This window comes from Hypanus sabinus, chromosome 6 (assembly GCF_030144855.1).
Source record: "Hypanus sabinus isolate sHypSab1 chromosome 6, sHypSab1.hap1, whole genome shotgun sequence".
NCBI classification, from domain to species: domain Eukaryota; kingdom Metazoa; phylum Chordata; class Chondrichthyes; order Myliobatiformes; family Dasyatidae; genus Hypanus; species Hypanus sabinus.
Genome location: NC_082711.1, coordinates 31,667,812 through 31,694,992, shown reverse-complemented (window position 1 = coordinate 31,694,992; position 27,181 = coordinate 31,667,812). Strand labels below are relative to the sequence as shown.

At 39.2% G+C, this 27,181-nt stretch overlaps 1 protein-coding gene across 2 annotated transcripts in view; it reads right to left on the bottom strand.

The window, feature by feature from the left end:
* wdr37 (WD repeat domain 37) overlaps window positions 1–27,181 on the bottom strand; it is a 130,777-nt gene that overhangs the window by 18,889 nt on the left and 84,707 nt on the right. For both annotated transcript variants that reach the window (XM_059971910.1, XM_059971911.1), the window contains 3 exons: window positions 22,034–22,271; window positions 20,666–20,807; window positions 3,306–3,440 (listed from right to left, as the gene is read on the bottom strand). In XM_059971910.1, the coding sequence (XP_059827893.1) occupies window positions 3,306–3,440; window positions 20,666–20,807; window positions 22,034–22,271 (515 nt within the window). The remainder of the gene's footprint in view (window positions 1–3,305; window positions 3,441–20,665; window positions 20,808–22,033; window positions 22,272–27,181) is intronic.

The window sequence follows — 27,181 nt, the reverse complement described above, 5'->3', positions numbered from 1 at the left end:
CAATAGTTGGCTGCTTATCTAGAAGCAGGAAAACTCTGATCTCAAACCTCCACTACCTTGCACCTATACCCACTCATGGGGACGGCTTCTGGAGCAAACTCAGAGAAAAAATCCAGAGCTGGAATCCCTAAGTTCAACACTGACTGGCAACTCCTGCAATGCTACTGATGCCAAACTGTATCGGTCTCTGCCATTCCTTTGGATTTATCAGCTGCGCAGAAAAGAGGAGCTACATGGGCTACAGCTTGCTCTCCATATCGTAGTGCCCTGGCTTGTGGGTCACATCGACGGCAGGATTGCAACATTCATGGTTGACCCCAACCAGCGGAAGGGCTCAGAAGTTGCATGGCCTTAAGCAAATCAGAATCGGGGACTTCAGGTACTGGAAACAGTTAATACTTTTCTTTCCACAGTAACACTCAAAAGAAGCCTAATAAAATGCTACTGAACATCGCAAGCACTATGTGACCTCAAAATCCTGTAAAATGGTATAGGCATGATTAGAATTTAATTCCACTTTTACAATAATTATCTCTCCTCACTATCAGGGAAAGGAAATACTAGTCGCTTGTCTGTCTGTCCATTCCAAAATGAAAGAAGCAGAGTTGCTCGAGTGGCACCACTGATCTTCACCCAATTTTATGGGTGTGCTTTATAGATAAGTTTCTTTATTAAGCCAGGTTTGGTATTAAATGAGAAAATTGGAAAGTAGAAAACTAGAATTTAAATAAATTAACTACAGGAGGGAAGTCTCAAGCAGTGAAGTGCTTTCCACTTCTTGCTTAATTAGAACCTTTTACTCAAACTTTTCTTCCATAAATATGAAAATATAAATTTGTCTTACAGTTCTGACAAAGATCCATATACCATAAACATTAACCCATCTACAGCTCTCTGCGCATATTGCTCAACCTGCAGATGTTTCCACGATTCCGTTTATGAATCAGGAAATTCAACGGTGCATGTCACCTCCAGTGCTCAGATATAAAATCTATACTGATTGACTCTTTTGCTTAATTGTTCACATAGTAACTGAGTCAATACACGATTTGGAAAATATGAAGTGGATATAGACCCCTCGTACTATATTCAACACAACTGGGAAACATGTTCAGTTTGATATCAGTTTAGAAACATAGAAACATAGAAAACCTACAGCAAAATATAGGCCCTTCGGCCCACAAAGCTGTGCCAAACATGTCCTTACTTTGAAACTACCTAGGCTCACCTGCAGCCCTCTATTTTTCTAAGCTCCATGTATCCATCCAGGAGTCTCTTAAAAGACCCTATCGTTTCCACTTCCACCACTGCTGCCAGCGGTCCATTCCACGCACTCACCACTCTCTGCGTTTATATTAAAAAAAACTTACCCCTGACATCTCCTCTGTACCTACTTCCAAGCACCTTAAAACTATGCCCTCTCCTGCTAGCCATTTCAGCCCTGGGAAAAAGCCTCTGACTATCCAATCAATGCCTCTCATTATCTTATATACCTCTATCAGGTCACCTCTCATCCTCCGTCGCTCCAAGGAGAAAAAGCCAGGTTCACTCAACCGATTCCCATAGGCATGCTCCCCAATTCAGGCAACATCCTTGTAAATCTCCTCTGCACCCTAGCTATGGTTTCCACATCCTTCCTGTAGTGAGGTGACCAGAATTGAGCACAGTTCTCCAAGTGGGGCTTAACCAGGGTCCTATATAGCTGCAATATTACCTCTCGGCTCCAGATACACAAATCTGAAGAATCATAGTGGAGCAGCCAAAATTAATAAAGGTTAACGCAAACTGTGGGAGACACAGTTATGACCCAAAACACCAACAGACTATTCAGAACTTCAAATAAGTCTGACTAATTTTCCCAATACTTCTTGGAAATGTTGGAATCCTTCAAACCTCTGATGAAGGGTCTTTGACCCAAAACATTAGCTCTGTTTCTCTTCCCACAGATTCAACCTGACATGATATTTCCAGGATTTCCATTTTAATTTTAGAAATCCTTCCAGATATATTTTGATAGATATCCAATTTACCACCAAAAGAAATTAAATATATGTAGACAGCCATACAGGACTCCCTGTGTTAGAATATAACATTCAATCCATCTTTAGCAGCTTTTTTGAAAGATTATTGGGTGAAAATTAAGATCACATAATTCACGTATTAACAATTTTCTAAAGTTTGACATTAGGACTATATACATTTGGACACTTGGTTCCAATGAATAATCCCAGTTATCAAAACACCCCAGATTTTATATTGGCATGCCAGCTCCCATAGAATTTGGGTAGAATTGATTAGGTGGATTAAAAATTGGCTGAGGTACGAAGCAGAGAATGGTTGTTTCTCAGAATGGAGGCTAGTGCCACAGGAGTCAGTGTTGGGACCTTTGTTACTGATTTATATAAATGATGTAGATGAAAGTGCTCAAGGCTTGATCATTAAGTTTGCATTTCACATGATATTAGGTGGTGGTGTCAATAGTGATAGGTTTAGGAGGAGTGGTGTAACATTTAAAAGGGACCTGAGGGGCAATTTTTTCACAAAGGTGGTGTGCCAGTAGAAGTGATTAAGGCAGATACATTTTTATCATTTAAGTAGTACTTGGAAGGGTGGGGTATAGAGGGAGATGACCAAATGCAGGAACTTGGAAGTAGCTGGGCATACACTGTGGTTGGCATAGACTCACTGGGTTGAAGGGCCTTTATCTGTGCGGTATTGCTCGAAGACTCTAAATACTGCATAAACTTAAAGGTTACAAGCTTTGAACATACTTAATATGTCAATAGTGAGAGGAATCTTCAGACCAAATTTGCTGAAGAAAAAAGCTTCAAATCCTAATTTTGTTAATACTGTAGTGTAGATTAAAAAATCTTGAATTTGCCATGCCGGGAAACAAATTTTTATTAGTACATTTAAGTATCTCTTTCAGTAATGACTGAAAGATAGCCTAAGACCAAATGTGTTTCTGTCACATACACACACACCGAGTTTCAGATCATTGCTGGCATTTCTCTCCAAGTCACATTTAGGTGTTTTGATAGGAAACAGAAGTTGAAGACCACAGGTGTGATTTGTGAATTTAAAGTAAAACGGAGAAAGACAGTAATAGTGGATTCAAAGCAGAAAAAAACTAACCTTTGCCTTGGCCTAGGAACAATGTATAGTATAGAATTAAAATGGACAGACACATGGCATAATAATAAAGGTTCTAAGGGAGAAGAGGACATTGGGCAAATGACCGGGAGAAAGAAATTTATTTAATAACCTATGATTTATCATATCAAGATACAATTAAAAACATTCACCTGTTGACAGCTGAGTCGGTACGAATGGTTGCTATAGGAGATCGCATGTTCTTCAGATCCCAGACCTTCACCGTTCTGTCATCACTGCCTGATACAACGTTATCCCCCACAGTAAAGACAGCCGATGTTACAGTACTGAAAGAGATTTTAAAAAACAGTAAATAGCTTAACATCAAAACATCAGACAGCTTTGAGCTATGAAATTGCTACCCAAGTTTCTTATCATTTATCTTAACAGTAAACCTTTGCACATTTGAAGCCGGTGAAGGATGATACTGAGAAACTAGTTCTTCTGCTGACTAAGTATCATCATCTTGGGTTATAAGCACTAACCAGCTTTTAAACTGCTAGTGACCTAGAGGCATGAACACATGTGCAAGTGAGTAAATTAGGTGGCATCTTTGTTTGGTATTTCCCAGATATTTGTATTTTATGATTTAAAGTCTTCACATACAGTATATACAAAAGATTGAAATGGCTCCATTAAATTCCCTGCTTTCAATATTCCCAGGAAATTCTAAGATTTATTATTCAACCTCAAAAGAAATTACATTGAAAAATAAAAGTTAAACATCAGCCATTTGATTTCCAAGACAGCTCAGAAATCCAATGAGATTCCAATCTTTGACCCTCAAAGGAAATTTCAACTTTATGAACCGAGACCTGAATCATCTGGCTTGGAACCAAATTTGCCATCACCCCAAATTAGACAATAGATTACTGCAACCGTGCCCTGTAAAGAGAACAGTGCCCGCAGAATAGGTAGAAATAATTAACATAAAACAACAAACATGATGTCCTTCCATGACCTTTACTAAGACTAAGTGAAGGATACTTAAGTGAGTCTGCTTCCCCTCATAATTAACAATATAACTGCAGAATAAGAACTGCCCATTTAAGACAGAGACCTGGAGAAATTTCTTGTCTGAATCAAGAATCTTTGCAATTTTCCATTTCAGAGGTTATGAAGTCCGAATTACTGAGTTCAAGGCCTAAACAAACTTTTGGTCTCTGGAAAAGTGAACATTTATGGAGCACAGACAGAAAAGTGGAACTGAACTAAAATCAGACAAGTCTAAAATATTCATGGCTGATAATCTGGCTTGAGGAGTCAAATGGAAAACTTCTGCTCCTCTTCCATATGCCTGAGACAGAAGATCAATTAAACTTGAATCTGAAATTGGTAGAACAGTTCTGGTCAATCTGTGCTTGGCTTGCTGTTTATAATATTGCAGTATCTAAACTATCAAAGTACTTTATTTGCTTTTCTGGGTTCAGTTGCAGCACGAAACAATTCACTTCCCCTTGAAATTATTTTTGACTGCAATGTTGTGCTCCGTGCATGCTGCTAGTTAAAGCAAATAGACTTTGTCTTTGTCTGGGCCTGATGGACCTACAAAAAAAAGATGAGATCACGTATGAACATTTAATGAAGTTTAATATTTTGTAAATTACAATGTCAGTTGTTTCTGTCTGCGTGCTTCTCAAAGAAAGCAGATTTTACATACTGATCTGGATGCTGATTGAATTTAGCAGCATCCAAGCCACTAGAGGCCTTTTTTATGCAGGCACACTTAATTCAAATTGACATTAAATTAAGGTTTAATAAGGATTAAACCACAGTAATGGAGCAAGGTTCTTTAATTTAATACCACCCTTAAGCTAAAGCATACTACTTTAGCATAAAGGTGTCAACTTTGATGCAAAGACACTGAAGCATTTTTTTAAACAATTGGTGGACAAGATAGAGTGTATTAATCACATTCCATTTATAAATAACGCACTGTTTATAATGAACTGTAATGATTCCAATATAATTAACTAATGAAAATATTGAGATCACAGCAGGTCAATTAGCCTCATGAAAAGTGAAGATGGTTAACTCCTCAGGTTTAAAAAAAAGCCTGTTCAAAAATTATTCATAACAAAACGGTAAAAGCTTACTTTTTTTCCCAACGAATTTGGATCACCAGTACTTTCAGATTTTATTCTAGATGCACAATTTAAAGTAAGTCTAACTTCCATGTCTGACAGTGAAACCACACTAAATTAGAGAAATCCTCCCAAGCAAAATCTGAGCAGTTGCATGCCAGTCATAATGAACCTGGATTCCCCAGACAAAATGCAGCCAAACTGGCCAATTGTATAATGACCTCCGCAGAAAACAAGTCTTTGCACTATTGCAATAATTGTTACGAGACTGCCATTCAAAAGCTCACATTTCATTCACACAGCAGTCTTCTGTTTCACAGAATCTGCATGTGATTCGTACAACACAAATAATGAAGCTAAGATAATCAAACTGGCAGCCAGTAAAACCCAATTTCAGCTGTCTCACTATTCTTGGAAGCTACAATTAGCGTGACAATTCTACCTTCCAGTCTAGCACCCAAGATTTTTAGTGAGACTCTTGTAATCTATGTTTATGAGGGAAATGGACCCATGAAGATGGACAACTGCCAACAACTAAACTGAATGGTACAAACTGGTAAGCTCTCACTTCTAATGGTTCCTGCCATAACCCACATGTAATTTATTTTCATTAAACTTGAATGTTTAATTAAATATGCAAATGAAGGATTTAGGTAGGCTTTTTCATCATTTTCAAAAGAAATGTATAACAAAAGCAGCTTTCAGTCTCAATAAACATGGAGCAACTTGAATTAATTCAATATATTTCCAATACACAGCAAAATCTAAAATCATACAGAAGAGAAACATCCATGTCAAGAGGCACTCAATGACTAATCCCATTTTTTACCTTTTGAACCCTAAAAAAACTACTCCTTCTCCTCCAGCCATACTATAGGCAATCTAGAGAAAGTGTCTGGCACACTGGAGAAAGCCAGAGCATCCCAGGAAGCACACTTAGTCAAAAGGAGAACAAGCAAACTCCACGAAGACAGCATCCTTGCTCAGGATCACTCTAGAACTGTGAAGCTGCAGTACTAACTGCATGACTGTTCCATGCAACTATTTATAAAACCTTATTATTTAAACTCTGGGCTATTCAAATCCAGCTGTCTATTTTTCTCCACAGACCACTAACTTAATCCAGCAGTCCAGGAGGACCTGAACTATAAGGAAATATTGAATAGGTTAGGGCTGTATTCTTTATAAAGTAGGAGATTTGATACAGACATACACAATTATGAGGGAAACACATACGGTGAATGCAAGCAGGCTTTTTCCACTAAGATTCTGTATGACGATAACCAGAGATCATGGGTTAAGGATGAAAGATGAAAAGTTTAAGGGGACCATAAGGGGAAACTTCTTTACCCAGAGGGTCATGAGAGTGCGGAATGAGCTGCCAACACAAATGTGAGCTCAATTTCAACATTTAAGAGAAGTTTGGATAGGTACAGGGATAGTAGGGGGATGGAGGGCAATGGTCCCGTCATAAGTCGATGGGCGTAGGAAGTTTACATGGACTAGGTTGGCGAAGGGCCTTTTTCTGCACTGTACGACTCTATGACTCTTACTTGACAACCTGGAATTTTTCAATTTAAAGAATTAATCCAATGCCCTATTGAAAATTACCATTGAATACATCCCATTAGCATTTAAGATGGCACACTCTGAACCATTACAGCTATTACACAAAGCTGTCACCTCTTCTTGTTCTTGGGTTTGTTAAACTAAATCTGTTCCCTTCTGGTTTCTGTCACTTCTACCACATATCTCAAAAGTATGTAAGGTGTTTTTCCAAATCCCCAATTTTATTTTGTTTTAAAAATACAAAAATGGTTGATGTTTTTTTTAATCATGATTATATTACATTGGTTAGAACAGGGAGTTTTGACGAAAAATTGGCTACCAAAAAATAATTGAAATCAGGTTTATTAACTGGGTGCAATTTTAAAAATAAATTACATTATTAGGTTTATTGCAATAGTAATACACTCACTAGATATAACAGGAAGTATACTGTTGCACACAAAAAATAAAATGCAATCATCTACAGCTTCTGTCAAGTTATTGAGAATACACCTTGTACTAAATATATGTGTCAATTCAATTTGCCATAGCTGCATCACTCTAAACCACGAAGCCGGAGAAAATAACACTTTGTTCAACTAAGATGACAATCATCTGTTCACAGATACTTGTCAGCCACCTCCACTCTCATTACAGTTTATCTAATAGATGCACAGAGACCAAAAGCGGAAACATTTATAGAAATGGATTTTGAATATGATGCAGGGTGATGCTCAAAATAATTAAGGTTTATAAAGCAGCACCAGGTAAACAATGCTGCAGATTGCAAGGCAAGGCTACAGGAACAATCCTCATGCAATGTGGCTAATAAATGCGGTAAAAAGAAACAAGCTGCTTGTTCATTGCAGGTAATCTAAATATAAACATGGCCAACTGGACAGTTGTTGTTACCGCTTGGAAAGCTGCTTAGACTCAGTCTAAACTTGTGTTACTTAACTTTCAGTTTCCAAACCAATAGCTGACATTCATGCCAGAAAGTCACAAAATGCAGATGGAAACTCCATTTAATTAGATTGGTCAAAATTGAGGAAAGCTTAACTAATCATGGAAATGATTTATTAAATCATAATGGCAGTCTTAAAACTTTAAATTTTATATGGGAAAAACACCAAAATTGTAAATTCACTTCAGCAGTGTTATTTTTGTTGTTCCTTTCCTCGTCTTGTCGCACATCAGGCAACAACCTTACTGTTTCTTTAGCATTTTAGTCTGTTTTTTTACAAGGCCAAGTTGCTAGCTTGACCCTCAACCCAGCACAGATAGAAAGCGTTCAAGGTGCTGGCCAGATCTGAATCCGGGGCCACTTGCCTTGCAGTCCAGTGACAATACTACTACACCACCAGCCTGCATTACATTAAAGTGAGAGAGCTACCACAAGAAGAAATATTTAAAAGCCACTGAGTACTGAAATAGAAGCCAATATGCTGTGTGATCTGAGAATACAAACCTGTTACCATCATTTCAGTCCAACATAATCAGAATCAGGGTAATAAATTTCAAATGTATTGGTAACCCCAATACTGAAAAGGACAGTTGTGCAAAGCCTCATCAAAAGTAACTTACCCATAAAGATGAAAATAAGAATTCATAAACCTGCCATTAAGCTATTACACTGAACCATAAAGTTCCATGAAACAGTTGGTTTACTATTTAGTCAAGAGGTAAATCTGAAACACAGTAAAGACTATTCCTCTTGTCAAACCTGAAGAGGGATAAGACCCCTCATTTGCTTTATCAATCATAGGCTATAAATTTAAAAGCAGAATCCCACTGGGGTGCAGCATGATACTGTTATTCCCAGGCAAAGCTGATGTCTCTGCCAAAGCACAACAAAACTCATTTATCTTGTCCTAGAGAGCAACGGAGCATACACTTCCAGCTGACAGTGCGGCAGTTTCTCCTCACACACCACTGACTGTTCTGGAACATTCTGCTCCCTGAGCGGGTCTCAATCACCGAAAATACTGTAATGCTAGCACTCCTCATTAGAACTAACAGCTGTCTCTACAGCTAAAAAAACAGAAACCATTCTGCTTCAAAATCTGCAAAAACTTTTACACAATAAAATGGTGATAATGTAATTAAAGATTTGCATAACAACTAAAAATAACTCCTCACTGAATTTCAGCATCCTGTGAATTCCAACAAATGATATAAATTGTGATTGAACAGAGTATTCTATTAAAAAATACACAATAAAAATAAAATTGCAATATTACAATGTGCCCACAAATTCTGAATGCAAAAATGAGAACTCTCTAGTTATGCAAAATCACAATTAGAGTACTGGATTCACCCAAAGAAAACTACTTGTACAATGAAAGTTATACTTTTGTCTGTTATTCATTGATGAATGGAGATGGAGATGGAGAAAAAAATACACTGCATTGACAGAACTCGGTAACCATTGTGTACATACACAATACAAACCCCCTTGAAATATATGTTTGGGAACAAATGGGCTTGGGATGAGATTCTCTAGCTGAAGTTATTCTGTTGGAAGACAATCCTGCCAATCAACAACGTACTTACTGACATTTACTCCGCTGAAGGTAAAAGAAAATGTGTTCAAAGTGGAGGTTGTGACTGGATTAGTTAGGGGCAAGTAAAGAAAGTCTACATGTGGTTAGACTACTATTCCAAGATGGTGCTGTCCTTGGAAACATTTGGGAAAGCATACAGCCGTGACCAAGGAACTTCTGGTGGATACCTGGAGTGATTAGGACAATCTGCCACTACAAACAACTATGTAGAAGTTGCCAGTGATCCATTTAGAAACCAGGGAATGTTAGAGGGAGAAAGAGCCATGATTACAATTGGAGAAGCCTCCAAATTTAATGAAACACTTAAAAATTTAATTGGCAAAGCTGAAGGATACAGCATTGCAAACCATTCTGTAAAAGTTGTTAAAACTAGCTAGAGTTTGCTATCACTGCTAACACTCTGTGCTTTTTAATGTGGCCATTATAGATATTTCTAGAGATGACCATTTTGTCCATGAATTCAGCGAGTTCATTTGTAATAAACTATTAAGTCCCCAATTCAACAATTTGCCACATCAAGTCACACTGTCTAAGGACACAGTCGATAATGATTCACATGACCACTTTACCCAAAGCGGCTGAGGGATATACACAAAGCTACAGACAGAGCAGCCAGTTTCCATCACAACACAGTGGTTAAGATTCCCAGAGGATTGGAGGTAGTCATGGTGTACACCTTAATGATGCATGCAAGTCCAAGTCTTGTCCATAGTCATAGAGGGGAACAGCACAGAAACAGGCTCTCTGACCAATCTAGTCTGTGCCAAAATGTTATTCTGCTTTGTCCCATTGATCCACACATAGAAACATACAAAACCTACAGCGCAAAACAGGCCCTTCGGCCCACAATGCTGTGCCAAACATGTACTTACTTAGACATTACCTAGGGTTACCCATAGCCCTCTATTTTTCTAAGCTCCATGTACCTATCCAGGAGTCTCTTAAAAGACCCTATCATATCCGCCTCCACCACCATTATCGGCAGCCCATTCCACGCACTCACCACTCTGTGTAAAAACTTACCCGACATCTCTGTACCTTCTTTCAAGGACCTTAAAACTGTGCCCTCTCATGTTAGCCATTTCAGCCCTGGGGAAAAAGCCTCCAACTATCGCATGCTCAATGCCTCTTATTATCTTATACACTTCTATCAGGTCACCTCTCAACCTCCACCACTCCAAGGAGAAAAGGCTGAGTTCATTCAACCTGTTCTCATAAGGCATGCTCCCCAATCCAAGCAAAATCTTTGTAAATCTCCTCGGCGCCTTTTCTATAGTTTCCACATCCTTCCTGTAGTGAAGTGACCAGAACTGAGCACAGTACTCCAAGTGGAGTCTGACCAGGCGCCTATAAAGCTGTAACATTACCTCTCAGCTCTTGAACACAATCCCACAGTTGATGAAGGCCAATGCACCATATGCCTTCTTAACCAGAGTCAATCTGCACAGCAGCTTTGAGCGTCTTATGGACTCATACCCAAAGATCCCTCCGATCCTCCACACTGACAAGGGTCTTACCATTAATACTATATTCTGCCATCATATTTGACCTACCAAAATGAACCACCTCACAATTATCTGGATTGAACTCTATCTGCCACTTCTCAACCCAGTTTTGCATCCTATCAATGTCCCGTTATAAACTTTGATAGCCCTCCACACTATCCACAACACTCCTAACCTTTGGTCATCAGCAAATTTACTCACCCATCCCTCCACTTCCTCATCCAGGTCATTTATAAAAATCACAAAGAGAAGGGGTCCCAGAACAGATCCCTGAGGTACACCACTGGTCACTGACCTCCATGCAGAATATGACCCGTCTACAACCACTCTTTGCCTTCTGTGAGCAAGCTAATTCTGGATCCACAAAGCCCCTTCCTTTTCCTAACTTCCACCCACAGAGACTCAGTAGTCTCTCCATGACTTCCTCCTTTTCTATAGCCGTGATACCATCTCTGATCACCAGTGCCACGCCACCACCTCTTTTGCCTTCCTCCCTGCCTCAGGGATCATGGCCCTCCGTACCCCATCCATGAACCTATGCAAATCTCTCTTAAATGTTCCAATTCAACTTGTATCCACAACTTAGCTGGCAGCTCGATCAACAATTGCACCATCCTCTGAATGACGAAGTTCCCGGTCAGGTTCTCGTTAAATATTTCACCTTTCACCTTAAACCTATGTCTTCTAGATCTACTCTCACGCCAGTCTCAGTGAAAAAAGTTTCCTGGCATTTATCCTGTTGATACCCCTCATAATTTTCTATACCTCTATCAAATCTCCCATCATTCTCTTACACTCCAGAGAGGAAAAAAAAGCCCTAAACTATTCAACATTCTCTTATAACTCAGGCCATTAAGTTCTGGCAGCATCCTTGTAACTTTTCTCTGTACAGCATCCCTGTAAATTTCCTCAGAGTCAGAATGCTACGGGTACAAGAAGAGAGGTCATCCAGCCTGAGAGATGCAGAATAGGAAGGTGTAAATGTTACTTCAGATTCAGATTCAGTTTATTGTCATTTAGAAACCACAAATGCAATGCGGTTAAAAAATAAGACAACGTTCTCCGGAATGATATCACAAAAAAGCACATGACAAAACAGACCACACAAGAAAAACCACGTAACGTTTGGCAATCCCCAATCCAGAGTCCGGAGAGGCTGCTGCGTATCAATATCGCACTACCATGTTCCCCGGAAAGGAGCTCCAAACCCATCAGACAAAACAAGACTACCCAGACACACCAAGTCAAGAGACCAACACTACCACCCAACAAACCAAAAACCTACACAAAACCACATAGTTATAGTTAACGTTTAGTTGCGACAGTGCAGACAATACCATAATTGATAAAAGACTGAGAAAAACCACATAATTATAACATTTAGTTACAACATTGCAGACAATACCATAATTGATAAAAGACTAACTGACAAAAACCACATAATTTAACATATAGTTCCAACAGTGCAAAGCAATACCGTAATCTGATAAAGAGCAGACCATGGCACGGTTAAAAAAAAAGTCTCGAAGTCCCAACAGCCCATCATCTCATGCAGACAGTAGAAGGAAGAAAAACTCTTAGTGCCATCAACCTCCATTGCTGCAACCTTGCCAATATAGGCCCCTGGAAGCACCTGACCACTGCCAACTCTGAGTCCGTCCGAAAACTTCAAGCCTCCAACCAGTCCTCCGACACCGAGCACCATCTCTGCCAAGTGCTTCGACCCCGGCCGCCAAGCACAGGCAAAGCCGAAGATTCAGGGCCTTCCTCCCGGAGATTTTCCAATCGCACTGTAGCAGCGGCAGCGAAACAGGCATTTCAAAAGTTTCACCAGATGTTCCTCCGTGCTTCACCCGTCCGTCTCCATCAAATTAGGATTGTACACTTGCTCATTTCATTAATAAACTATAGCACCCAGAAGATTTCTTTGAGGGTCACATAACCAGGAGTGCAAGAATATCAAGCACCAATTCGCAGGACACTATTCTCCAAGCAGCATTAGCAGAAATCGCAGTCACCACAGGGTTGGACTATAGTACATCAGTTGGTGTCATTTCAAAACTGATTTATCATGCATAGTTGAGTTGGAGATATCGCAGGCAGAGTTTTGTGCTACAGAAGAGGGAAGAAACCCTCAACTGAAGGCGTGTTAGTTGGTACAAACCTTTCCATCACCAGAGTGAAAGGAAATAAACCAGCCCTGACAAGAATCAATTAGTTAGGCTCACTGAAGCTAGACTAGAGGAAGGTACTTCACACTGAAGCAAAACTCATGTTGTTAGACTATTTGGTAAAGAAATATGCAAAGGTTTTCAGTAAACCTTACTCCAGTTCTATGAATCAAGATTAGCATCCACTGGAAGGGAAAGTACAGCAGACAAATTTGATAGTCATTGTATACATGTGAGATGAAGTTCTTCAAATACATCACACCTTCACATTCCTGTCGGAACATCCCAATGGACTAAATCAAGCTCCAAAAATGACCGATTTGAAAATGACAAGGTGATTTATTTTCTAGTGTTGGGAAATAAATGCTGATCTGATTTACAGAAAACTTTCTTTGCATACCCTTTTTAAGTCTTGATGAATTCACTTCTACAAAATTTCACTTTTTAAACCTTTCTTGACAATTGGTGACATAATAAATTAGAATCAAGCAAAGACTCCAAACAAAAGGAAGAAGGTTATTATTTTTAAAAAAAGAAAAAAGTAAGTGATATGAAGGTCTGTGGTGAAAATTTAAGGTTTATAGCAAGAAACTTTTCTCCTCACAATAATATTGTACTTTGTAGATCCAGAAAGCATAGGCTTAAGGTTAGGGGTAGGAGGGTTAAAAAGGATCTAAGGAATAATTGTTTTTGTGTGGAGAGTGGTTGGAATCTGGAATACAACTGCCTGAGAGAGTGGTGGAGATGGACAAGCAATTGAATAATCACGATAATCACTATAGAAGAATATAGGTCAAATGCTGGAAAATGGGATGAGTACACAGGTATTCAAAGGTCAATATGGATATGGTGAGCTGAAGTGTGCCTATGACTATCACACATGAGCAATGAGACTACCATCAACTACAATACTCATCCACTGACTCTTTGCCTCATACAGCACAAAACTAGCTCTTTAGTGTACACACACAAAATGCTGAAGGAACTCTGCAGGTCAGGCAGAATCTATGAAAAAGAGTAAACAGTCAATGTTTTGGGCCAAGACCCTTCATCAGGACTGGAAAGGAAGGGGAGAAGTCAGTGTAAGGGGTGGGGGGAGGGGAGGAAGAAGTACAAGGTGACAGTTGAAAGGTGAAACTGGGAGGGGGGAGAGTTGAAATAAAGAGCTGGGAAGTTGACTGGTGAAAGAGATAAAGGGCTAGAGAAGGGGAAATCTGATAGGAGACCATGGAAGATAGGGAAGGGGGAAGAGCACCAGAGGGAGGTGATGGGCAGGTAAGGAGATGAGGTGAGAGAGGGAAACAAGAAATGGGGAATGGTGGGGGGCAGTTACCAGAAGTTTGAGAAATTGATGTTTATGCCATCAGGTTGGAGGCTACCCAGTCAGAATGTTGCTCTTCCTCTCTGACTGAGATTTTCCCGTTTTAGCTCTTCAACCTTCCCTGACCACATTTGACCATAATGCATCTATCTGTGCTATTCCTATTTTCCACTCTTACGTTCATCAACTAGGCAAAGTTACAAACGTGTTTGTAATTCTTCAAGCTACACTGGGTCAACTGACTTCTACATATGGGAGGAAAGGGGGCATCTGGAGGAAACCACTTGATCACAGGGAAAACATGAAAACACCACATAGACAGCACTCAAGATCAGGACTGAAGCCAGGTCTCTCAAATTGCAAGATAATAACATTGACTGTGACCCCATATTCTTGCAAATAAAATCCACGTTGACTTCAAAATTAATACAAAATAGATTTTCTACTAACTTTTATTTACTAAAGTAAAATGAGTGGTTTTTATGGTTAAATTATTTTAATAATCAGATTTTTAAAGAGTTGAGAATGGCTTAGTTGGAAGGGGTTTATTCTTACACAATTGATAGACACACAATGTCCTGCTGGGAGTTTACAGAAAAACAATTCAATGACTCTGGTAAAATTTAAACAGTGTGCTCTTCAGCGATGCCTATTTTAACAACTGATCTCAAAATGCGTCCAAAGATGCAAACATCAATTACTTCAATACTGACCTGAAAAATGAAAATCTGGTTATATGAGTGTAACTGCCAGAGGCTGTGCATGGCATGAAATCATGCACAAGGAAAGAAAGCTGAGAGCCCAAACCAAACCTTAATTCCCAACAATATCATTCATTGAGTGATCAAGTACTTAAAGTAAATGAAGCATGTTAACAATGTCAAACAATCTAGCCTCTATCAAAGAATAACTTATGGAATTTAAGGGTTTTATTTACCTTTAACTATTTTAAGTTCAAGTTCAACTTTAATTGTCATTCAAACATATGCATTTATACAGCTAAAAGAACATGTTCCTCTGGGCCCAATGTAAAAAACACAACACACAGCACATACTGTCACAATAGCACTTACAGTCACAAAAAAACAATATTGACACAAGTCCAAGTGGTATGGCCTTAAGTGCGATAGTGGATGGGGTGTCGTCCTGGAGCCACGTTTCTGCAAGAACAAGTACGCAGCAGTTCCTCATCTCCAGCTGGTTCAGCAGATGAAGGCGGACCAGCTTGTCTCACACTAGGTCAGCCACTAAGAATCCAGCTTGTCTTCCCAGAAGCAAACACTGGTGAGCAGCACAGATGGGAAAGGCCAGCTCCCAACGCAGCACAAATCCTAATGCATCCATCACACCTCTGTTCTCACCCACACCATTTCTGTCAGTCAACTCCTGTCTAGCTGGACGTAACAGGCAATGTCGCAGCATGAGAGCCTGGTCCATGCAACAGCCAAGGCCATGCAGCTTCCCTGCTGTCACACTCTCCATTGAACTGATGAACTAGAGTGGCAGTATTTTATATTACCAATGTCCAACAGGGTCTAGTGATTAGATGTTTGCCTTAAGTCTGGAAGATACTGCAATAACTAATTTTTTCTCAAAGGAGGTACAATGTAAATGCTTGTTTTACATCTGGTCAATAATTGTCTTCAGTGTAAACAAAGAGTACCTTACATTTGGTTCATAAGTACCTCCACTGTAAAATGTGGTCCTGCTTGTTTGATGCTATTGAAAATGCTTAGCCACCTAAGAAATGAGTACCTAATTTCAGAATTCTAGATGTGTTCAAAAATAACTTAACTATTCTGATATAAAGCACAAAGTGTTTGCATTTTAAGGACAGTTAATTGATAGGTTTTTAATTAAGAGGTTTGTCTATGTTTCATATCTTGGTGCAGATCTTAGTGCAATTTGATGTTAGTACCCAGGTGAGGTGAGTTACAAGTGACAACCCCTGTAGCTAATAAAGTGGCCACTGAGTGTACGCTCATGGTTTTTTACTGCTGTGGCCCCTCTGCTTCAAAGTTTGATGTGTTGTGCATTCAGCAATGTTCTTCTGCATACCACTGTAGTAATACATGGTTATTTCAATTGTTGTAACCTTTCTGTCAGCTTTAATCAGTCTGGCCAATCTCCTCTGATTTTTCTCATTAGCAAGATATATTTACCTACAGAACTGCCATCCACTGATTTTTTAAAATGTTTTGCACACCATTCTCTTTAAACTCCAGAGACTGTTGAGTGTGAATATCTCAGGAGATCAGCAGCTTCTGAGATACTCAAATCAACCTACTTAATGCCAACAATCATTCCACGGTCAAAGTCACGTAGATCACATTTCTTCCCCGTTCTGATGTTTGGTCTGAACAACAACTAAACCTTTTGACAAAGTCGGCATGCTTTTATGCATTGAGATGCTGACACATGATTGGCTGATTAGATATTTGCATTAACAAGCAGGTGTACATAATAAAGTGGCCACTAGTATATATAAAAGAAACAGAAGTTGGGTTCTAAGATAATGGAAACAGTTAATAGCTTTCTTGCCATTGCACCAAACTTAAGAAGAAAGCTAATAAAATGCTACCAAATGATGTATGTAGTATGTGACCTCAAAATCCAAGACAAAGGTGTGAATGTTAAGAATTTTATACCACTTTTACAATAATTATCTTTCCTCACTATAAGGAAAGGAAAAATGAGGTGTACAGGTTTACCTAATAAAATGGCCACCGAGTGTAGTTCACTCTTACAGTAAAAAGGATAATCCCTTTTCAATCTCCTAGTTGTTTTCTAGGTTCAAGCACTCTCCTGATGGCAAAGGATGAAATTTTTGATTGCAAAAGTGGTGGGTGACCCAAAGCAGAAGATCTAGCATTAAACTGAAAAAGCAGAGTTTTTAATTGAAACAATTGTGTCTGCCCCTCTTCTTCCTACCCTCTGATAAAAATGAGAATTCTGTTGCATGTGCTCTTTCATACAGTCAGTTCTAATTTCACCCATCTCCCCTTCTCCCATCTTCAGACTCTTCTTAATCCACCAACCTCCATGCCCAGCCTGATCACTAGATATCCCATCAAAAGCAACTCCCAACCGCCTTCAGCTCTCCTGCTAATCAATTCTCTGGACTATCTCTCAAGCCAGGCCACTGAGAAAAAGTACTGATTACCAAATATTCATGCACACATACTTGTAGTGCCCTGTTAATTGTGAATGAGACAGAAACAATTATCCACTGTATATTTTATGGAGTAGAGACAACAGTATAAGGAACACTGGCATACAAAAATCAAAATGGGACAGTTCTAATGATGACAGTTCAGAAGAAGACTACTATGCTGTAAAGATTGGATCTCTAGCACAATTTACAATCTACACTGCAACTCATCAAGACAGCTTCAAAAGAAATCCATGACATCCAATCCTGAGAAAGACGAGGGCAATTAAATGGTTGGGAACATCACCAAAGTGCACTCTGAATTAGAAGAAATATATCACTGCTCCTTATACAGGGCAGTGTCAAAGTCCTGGAATTTCCTTCCTACAACACTCTGGGAGTACCTTCACAGGCTGTGGCATCTCAAGGTAACAGCTCACTCTTAGTTTCTCAAGGACAATTAGGAATGGACATCAAGTGCTGAAGTTGCTAACAACAACTGCATGCCAAAAAATTATTTAAAAAGTAATGCTGCAATGTTGGCAAAGCCATCTTTCAGGTGAAGTATTAAATATTATAACAGTAATGACAATGCACAAAGTACTTCACTAGCTGTAAATCTTTCCAGGCACTCCAAGGATGAGGTAAACTCAATATTAAAGCTAGGATAGAATCTATGGACAAAGAACACAAAACCAGAGAAATAGAGGGCATACTGTTTGTAAGGGCTGTGAAACTGATTCAATAATAAAGTTTACAAAAGAGCAAGATATACACTTATAAGAGACCATTTTCAAGGTTGTGGAAAAAGATCAGATGCGCAAGACTAACTGGAAGGCCTTGTCAAAAAGCAGGTCAGGTCAAATAACGTTTTCTGTGTTGCATCACTCTTAAAGTAGCCATTACTGTAAAATTTAGAAACAGAAATAAGACTTTTTTTTTCTTTTATTCCCATTCTATTTTAAAACACTGGCATCTAAGTGTTAGCTGCAGTGTTAGCTATTTTCGATGCTGCTATGTGGCAGGGAAACATGGCTCACTGGCACCATCTACTGGATAGATTCTGCACAATCAAAGAAAACTTACTAACAAAGAATAGAGTTTGATAAAACTACTTGATTTATTAAACTTACCTTGTGCATTACAAAACTGACTGCTCCTGTTGGAAGCTTACGTCAAATAATGACTTATAGGTTTTCTTTTCAACTCATACTTGATGTGAACTGACAAGACAGTTTTTCATTCATTTGTTCAATATCAAGTATAAATATTAGGTTATTAAACATTCAGTTTGCTTTGTTTTTGATCTACTCAGTCCTGCTGCACTACTAGTTAATCAAACAATTATAAAGTTTAACTTTGTAATCTTATTGTGATTTACTATCTCAATAAAGTTTAAATATTAAAAGGTCCACCATGTTTTAGCCAAAAACACAGCTTGCACTTTCCATAAGCCTACCAAATGGGTTGTACATTTTTATTTTTCATTCATTACATGAAAGGATTGTATTTATTGCTTACTCCTAACAGTCCTAGAGAAGGCAGTGATGAGTTGCTTCTTGAACTGATGCGGTGAACCACAAAACACGTTATCCTTGAAGCTGAGGGGCCTGCTGAAGAAGCTGTTAAAACATAGGAGATGAGCATTTGGCTCCCTGAATTTGTGCTGGTTCCCTGTAGAGAAGTCTATTTTGTTCCTTTCCCATTCTTACCCTATATAGCCATTACATTACTTTCCTTCAAGTGCTTGAAAGCCTTGACTGTTTTCACTGCTCTCTTAGGCAGCAAGTTCCAGACCATAACTACTCTATGAAAATACTTTTCTTCTCACCTCCATCGTATTTAATACCCAGTGTTTACCCTCCAATTACCCTATCTAAACCACTCATGACTTTTATACTGAAGTCAAATTTCCTTTCAACTTTCCAACAACACTAACCACAACTTCTCCAATCTAGTCTTCTTCTAGAACAGTAAACATTTTCTACAACCATTGCTTAAACTTCACTGCAACCAATATCCTTGTTAAGGAGGTTCTCAAGTGAAATATTTAGACTACTTTGACAGAAGATTGAACATCATGCAGTGATAGAAAAGACAAATCAACAACTGCAACTTAGAATGTAGTGAATAGGAAGGGTGCACCGTTGTATAAATTGTCACAGAACAACAAATTATTCACAATTATGATCTGACAGATTAATGAAGCAGGTTTGGAGAATAACTGGGCTACTGCTATTGTATTCTAATTATGGAAAACAAGTGGGAGAGCAGGAGAAAGAGATGACAAGACAGCGAGACCACAAGGTGCCGATACAGCAAATAAATACTCCAATATTGTTTGAAACATTGTTATTCAGGATGAAGGCAGTTTGACCATATGAAAAGGTGAAAGTATGTCAATGGTCTAACTTCAGAGACAGACTGAATACTGTTTGGTTGAATACCTTTTTGCTCAGATCTTAGTTGGAAGATTTTTACTCCTCATGTATATGAAGGATGTATGTAAGTGTCAATTCAATTCAAGATTAAGAGGGAAGGTGCATTTTAGCAAGGTGACATTATCGGACATCACCTTCTGTCAGAGGGTTGGAACTGCACAGGTGAAGTATAAATTTATGCCTCATCAGATTTATTTCCCCCAGACAATTCTGACTGTGTAGTTCCAGCAATATGGCAGAGGAGAAGAGAGAGAACCAGAGTGTTGCCTTTACTGCAATTTCTCAACTCAAATAAAGGTATTTCACCACGAAATAAAGCATTCCTATCAGCTGTCATTTACTAAGTTCTAAAATCTGACTCTTCTGCACTAGCATTAGTTCATTCACACTACTCTGCAAACATAGGCAGGCCCTACTGTTCCAATGATCGTTACATTACCGCACCAGTTTCCAGTGACCTAGATCATGATATGGAGGGTTGAGGTCAGACTCAACCACAAGGTATGGAGAATTTAAATTAAAGTTATTCAATAAAACTGGAATTGAAAAGCTAGGGTCACTATTGGTAATAAAGAAATTCATCTGGATGACTGACGTTATGGCTGCCCTTACTTTGTCATACTGAATTATTTTATAAACTGGTAGTTTAGAGAAACAACAAAAATATTGATCTCTCGGGCATTAGTGTATTTGCCGAAGTAAAGCAACAACAGATGTAAACACTTACTCTGTGTGACCCTGAAAGACATTCACCGAGTGGATTGACGGGTCCCGAAAATCCCAGAGACGGAAGGTGGTGTCACGTGATGATGTTACCACAAGGCGCTGAGTAGGGTGAGTACAACAGTGAGTTAGCTCTTGATCGTGTCCTGATGAGGAAGGAGCAAAAACAAATAAATCATCAATTTATTGAAGCAGTAGGAAATTGACATTTCATGTTACACTTTTATGCAGCGTTGAAGTAGTAGAAGGGTGGGTTAGTAAGTTTACTGATGACACAAAGGTTGGAGGTGTTGTGGATGGTGTGGAGGGCTGTCAGCGGGACATTGATAGGATGCAAAACTGGGCTGAGAAGCGGCAGATGGACTTCAACCCAGATAAGCGTGAAGTGGCTCATTTCAGTAGGTCAAATCTGAAGACAGAATACAATATTAATGGTAAGACTCTTGGCAGTGTCGAGGATCCGAGAGATCTTATGGTCCGTGTCGATAGGACACTCAAAGCTGCTGCGCAGGTTGACAGCATTATTAAAAAGGTGTATGGTGTATTGGCATTCATCAACTGTAGGATTGAGTTCAAGAACCATGAGGTAATGTTACAGCTATACAAGACCTTGGTCAGACCCCACTTGGAGTACTGTGTTCAGTTCTGGTCACCTCACTACAGGAAGGATGTGGATACTATAGAGGGAGTGCAGAGGAGATTTACAAGGATGTTGCCTGGATTGGAGGGTGTACCTTATGATAATAGGTTGAGTGAACTTGGCCTTTTCTCCTTGGAGTGACAGAGAATGAGAGATGACCTGATAGAGGTGTATAAGATGATGAGGGGCATTGATCGTGTGGATAGAAAGAGACTTTTTCTTAGGACTGAAATGGTTAACACGAGGGGCATAGTTTTAAGGTGCTTGGAAATGGGTACCAAGGGGATGTCAGGAATAAGTTTTTCACACAGAGAGTGGTGGGTGCATGGAATGCAATGCCAGCGAAGGTGGTGGAAGCAGATACAATAGGGTCTTCTGAGAGCCACTTAGATGAGTACATGAAGCTTAGAAAAATAGAGAACTTTGTGCTAGGGAAATTCCAGGCAGTTTCTAGAGTAGGTTACATGATTGGCACAACATTGTGGGCCGAAGGGCCTGTAATATGCTCTACATTTCTATGTTCTATGTCTGCTCTATGTTTTCTCGATTATATTATTGTACTACCAGGTAGTCTTTGGAAATTACTGTCAGTAACTGATAGCTGTTCAATGTACAGTTGAAGAATGTAGTTTTCTTTCCTTTGTGATCTCAAGGTTACTACAGAATTTTTAGGACAGGAACACATCCAAATAGACCTATACTGCATCTTGGAGTTTACCATCTTATGCATACCTGTTAGGGAATGCACCAGCTCTGAAGTTTCGACGTCGTAGAGGTTTGCAGTTCTATCCCAAGATGCAGTGACCACCTGCTTGCCTCCAACTAACCAGTCAGCTGCTATGACCACACCCTGGTGACTCTTGAGTGTAGTTGATGGAACTCTGATTGTTGGGCTTTCATTAGGACCCTCAACATCTCCATCTGGTTCATCTTTGTCTGAGAAATCAACTTCCTCTTCCCCAGACATTTGCTATGATGTAAGAAAGAGATATGAGAGCATAACCAGCAAATGTAGGATCCCCAGGCAAGCAGCAACACCCATTGTATCTGGCCACATATTAAAATAATTATTGAAATGATTCAATTAAGATAAAATATTCATTTTCCTAATATATAATAGTTAATTTTTGATCATTTCTATTGCTAGCTTCTTGAACATGTGTCCATTTCAGCCAATAAGAGAGCAAAAACAAAACTAAGAATAGGACTCTACCCCTTAAAGTTTACCACCTTTCTGGAACTTTATAGAAAATATCCAACAATTTTGGTTGGGATTAAGTAAATTAAGCAACTCTGAATTTAGAAATTTTAATAATACCAGTAAAATCATTCCAATCTCATGCGGGACTGAAGTTACAATGGTAGATTGGCTAGATTGGGGTTATTTACTTTGGAATACCACAGCAAAATGAATAAAAATAATGCGTGCTGTGGACAGGCTCAGCATGAAGGGTCTTGTTTCAGAATCACTTAGATTTATTATCACTGACATGATGTGAAATTTTCTGTTTTGTGGCAGCAGTGCAATACAAGACAAAATTACTATAAATTATAGACACAGATAGTGCAAAGTCGAAGCACTACAGTTCATGGACTGCTCAGAAGTCTGATGGCAGAAGGGAAGAAGTTGGTCCTAAATCACTGACTGTGGGTTTAAGGCTCCAGTACCACCTCCCTGACAGTGGTAGGTAGAAGAGGGCATGTACTGATTGGTGAGAGCTCTCAGTAATGGATGTCACTTTCTTGAGGCACCAATGCTTGAAGTTGCCCTCAGTGGCACAGAAGGCAGTGTCTGTGACACAGCTGGTTGAGTCTTTAACATTCTGTAGCCTTTCGTGATCCTGTGCAGTGGAGGCTCCAAAGCAGGCTGTAATGTAACCAGTCCAAAATCTCTCTAATTTATGTCTATATAAACTTACTGGAGTCTTGGTGAGATACCAAATCTTCTCAAACTCCTTACAAAGTAGATCCGTTGGCATGCTTCTTCATGACTGAATCAATGTGTTAGACCCAGGATGGCTCAGAGATGTTGATGTCCAGCAACTTAAAACTGCTCACTCTTTCCAGTGCTGACCCTCAATGAGGACTATGAGGACCTGTGTATGCTCTCCCAACTTGCCCTTCCTGAAGCCAACAATCAACACCTTGGTCGTGCTAATGTTGAGTGTGAGGTTGCTATTGTGATACCACTCAAACGGGTGATCCACCTCACTCCTGGAAGACACCTCATTGAAATCCAAGTCTTATTTCCAGTAGCATGGACATCAACAAAATGGGGACACAGATTTAAACTATTGGTAGTTGTATGAGAAAATGTTGACAAAAACATTCCCACTCTCAGAGTGGTGGGGGTATGGAACACATTGATTGGTGGAAACAGAAAACATCACATTTAAAAGATACTTGGATGACTGCCCGCAGAATTATGGACTGAGCTATTGATTCAATCTAAATCACTTCTCTTTGCTTAGCACAGACACATTGAGCTAAGTAATCTCCTTCTGTGACATAAATTCTAGTGACTTTATGACATTCAAGTCCGTTTAAAGCTCAATTTCCACATGTGAAGATAGCTTTCACATATTTTCGTTTAGTATCAAAACAAAGTTATGGGTGATAGAGTGGTGCAGCTGCCTCACTGTCCCAGAGATCTCGATTCAATCCCGACCTCCATTGATGTCTGTGTGAAATTTGGATATTTTTGCTGTAAATTTCCTCTGGGTATTTCAGTTTTCTCCCACACCCAAAAAGCGGGCAGGTTGGTAGGTTAACTGGCCACTATGAATTGCCTCTTATGTATGGGAGCATTGTTTAATCTAGGGTGAGTTGATGACAATGTGGGAGGAATGGAAAAATAGGGATTAATGCAGGATTAGTGTAGTGTAAATGGGTGCTCAATAGCTGGCATAGCTTTATTAGTCGAAGGAGCAGACTCCATGTTGCATCTTTCTACAACACTAACATGTGCTAAAGCCTGTGGTTATCATGTGGGATTTGAAATCAACAGTAAGATGAGTGCATTCCTTTAACAATATATAGAGCTACTTTTTAGGGGTCATACTAATATTCAATGGATAGGCTTTTCATTGACAAGGACTTAAAGGATTATAACAACAAGGTGGGAAGATTTTTTAAAAAGTTATTCACGTGAGCATCATTAGCAAGGGAAGTATTTATTGACTATCTCTAAATAACTTTTAAAGATGGCAGTTGCCATTTAAACTCCTGAAGATCCCTTAGTGAATGTACTCTGTAAAATTGTTTTTTTTTATTTGGTGCTGGAAGAATAATATTTCTGCATCCAAGTCCACAGCTCCCAAAAGGTGGCTGCACAAGTTGATAGGATAGTAAAGAAGGCATATAGCATGCTTGCCTGTATTTATTGAGGCACTGAGTTCAAGAGTCAAGAAGTTACGTTGCAGCTTTATAAGCTTTGTTTAGAGTACTAGATTTAATTCAGAGCACCCTGTTATAGGAAGGGCTTGGAGGCTATGGAGAGGGTACAGAAGAAGCTTGCCTGGATTAGAGGGCACGTACTCTAAGGAAAGGTGCATCATTTTTCTCTGGAGCAATGGACCCTGACAGGACACCCAATAAGAAGTTTACAAAATAATGAGAGACAAAGTAGACAGCTGGCTTCCATTTCTCAGGGTTAAAATGTCTAATACTAAAGAGCATACATTTGAGTGAGGGGGTAGGTTCAAAGGGTTATGTATTTTTTTAAACTTTTGAGAATGGTGGATGCCTGGAGTGTACTGCCTGGAATGGTGGTAGAAGCAAATAGATTAGATTTTTAAGAGACATTTAGATAGACAAATGAATATGAGGAAGATGGAGGGATGTGGACATTGTGCAAGTAGGAGGAATTAGTTTTTTGTGGGGTTTTGATTTACTTTTTAGTTGGTTCGGTAGAACATTGTGAGCCAAAGGGCTTGCTGCTGTGAGTACTGTTCTATGTTCGAATACATAGGGCAAGTTTTTTTTTGTACAGGGAGTGGTGAATGCTTAGAATGTGACATCACCATGGTGATTTAAACAGTTGCAATAGAAGTATTTCAGAGGTTCTTAGAGAGGCACAAGAATATGTAGAAATTAGAGGGATATGGACTAAGTGAAAGCAGAAGGCATTAGTTCTCTTTAACCTCATTAGTTGGCACAATATCAGGGCCAAAGTGCCTGTTCCTGGGCTGTACTGTCTTAAGTTCTACGTTTTTATTTTCTATGTATGAGCGTGGCACAAAATATGGAGGGATAATTGCTTTTTTTCCCAAGTCTCCAGTATACTGCATTGTCAGACAAGTCTCAGCATGGCTTTTGCATTTTGCAGATGGTAAACACTAGAACTTTTTAACACCAGAGATGAAATAGTAATCACATATTTGTCCTGGGGCTCAAGTAATATTGTGTCTGGTTTCTGGAAGTATTATTTTTACAGATTATGAAACCTGAGAATCCAATGAGTTTTAAGGTTTTTAAGCTGACACCATCACTCCCCCCCCCCTTTCTAAAATTCAGTTAAGTTTTGGAATCAATATAACTATGACAAGATGGTAGGAAAATAACAGAACCACAGCTAAAGAAAATAGAATATTCAGGATAGATAGGGAGAAGTTGGCCATCTTATGTCTATATTCCCTGGAATGCAATAGAATGAGGGCCAATCTTTAAAAATTATGAGAAGCATACCATAGATCAGGTGGATGGTAGCAGTCTTTTTCCCCAGGGTAGGGTGAGTCCAGAACTAGTGAGAACAAGTTTAGGCTGTTAGGGGAAAGATCTAAAAGGGACCTGACGGGCAACATTTTTCACACAGAAGATTGGTGAGTATATGGAATAATCAGCCAGAAGTGGTTGAGACAAATACAATGTTATCACTTAAGTAGAAGTTGGATATGTACAGGCAGCAGCACAGCTTACAGGGATATGGGCCTAACACAGGAAATTGAGACTAGCTGGGTAGGCAGCATAGTCAATATAAAGTGTTTGGACCATATCCATGCTGTACTGTTCTATGCCTCCTATGAAAATTATTATTATGAAAGGTCAGCATGAATTTCCAAAGGCCTTACCTGACTTCTGCTATAAAAAAGAAACCCAGAATGCAAACTCCGCCCCCCATGCTGTCTGAACTGTTAATAACTCAAGCACTTCCAGTTTCAAATTGTGAATGACTACAATCTTTTACTATTGGATTGTAACATATTAATTCTGTTAGCCACATAATTTGTCTAATAGTCCACTTAAGTTCCAAATATTGCCCTCACCCCAGGACCTTGACAGTGAGGGATTTGACAATGTTAATGCATTTAAATGTCAAGGACAGACTCTTGTTAAAAGCATTAATTTATAATGCACTTGGGTTACACAAATAATTTGCCATAAATCATCCATGTTTGAATAATCTCATTGAATATGTGCAGAGACTGATTCATTATTTAAGGTGGTGCAACCAGTATAACCAGGAAGGATTGCTACTTCTGACTTTATAATGCCAGAAAAGTCACTGATGCAGCAGATGTGGACGATTAGGAGGAAAGAACTTTACAATGAACTCCTGCAGCTGAGTTGAATCACCTCCTATTGTTACAGTATCTCTGCTTTCTTCAAGGTACTTTTCCAGCCTTTGATCAGTTCTTCACTGCTTGGATTCCTTGATGCATATTCTGTTAAAGGGTAGCCATGTTTAGTTCACCTCTGGAGTTCATGGTTGGACCAAACCTAGACAGCCCAAACCAAACATTAATGTGGGCAACTGCTAAACTACACACTAAGGAAAATTAGGCAGCATCAATGGAGGTAAATTGACAGTTGACATTTCAGGTCAAGACCCTTGGCCTGGACTGCAAGTTATTGCCAAGTGTTGTTCAACATCAGTATCGA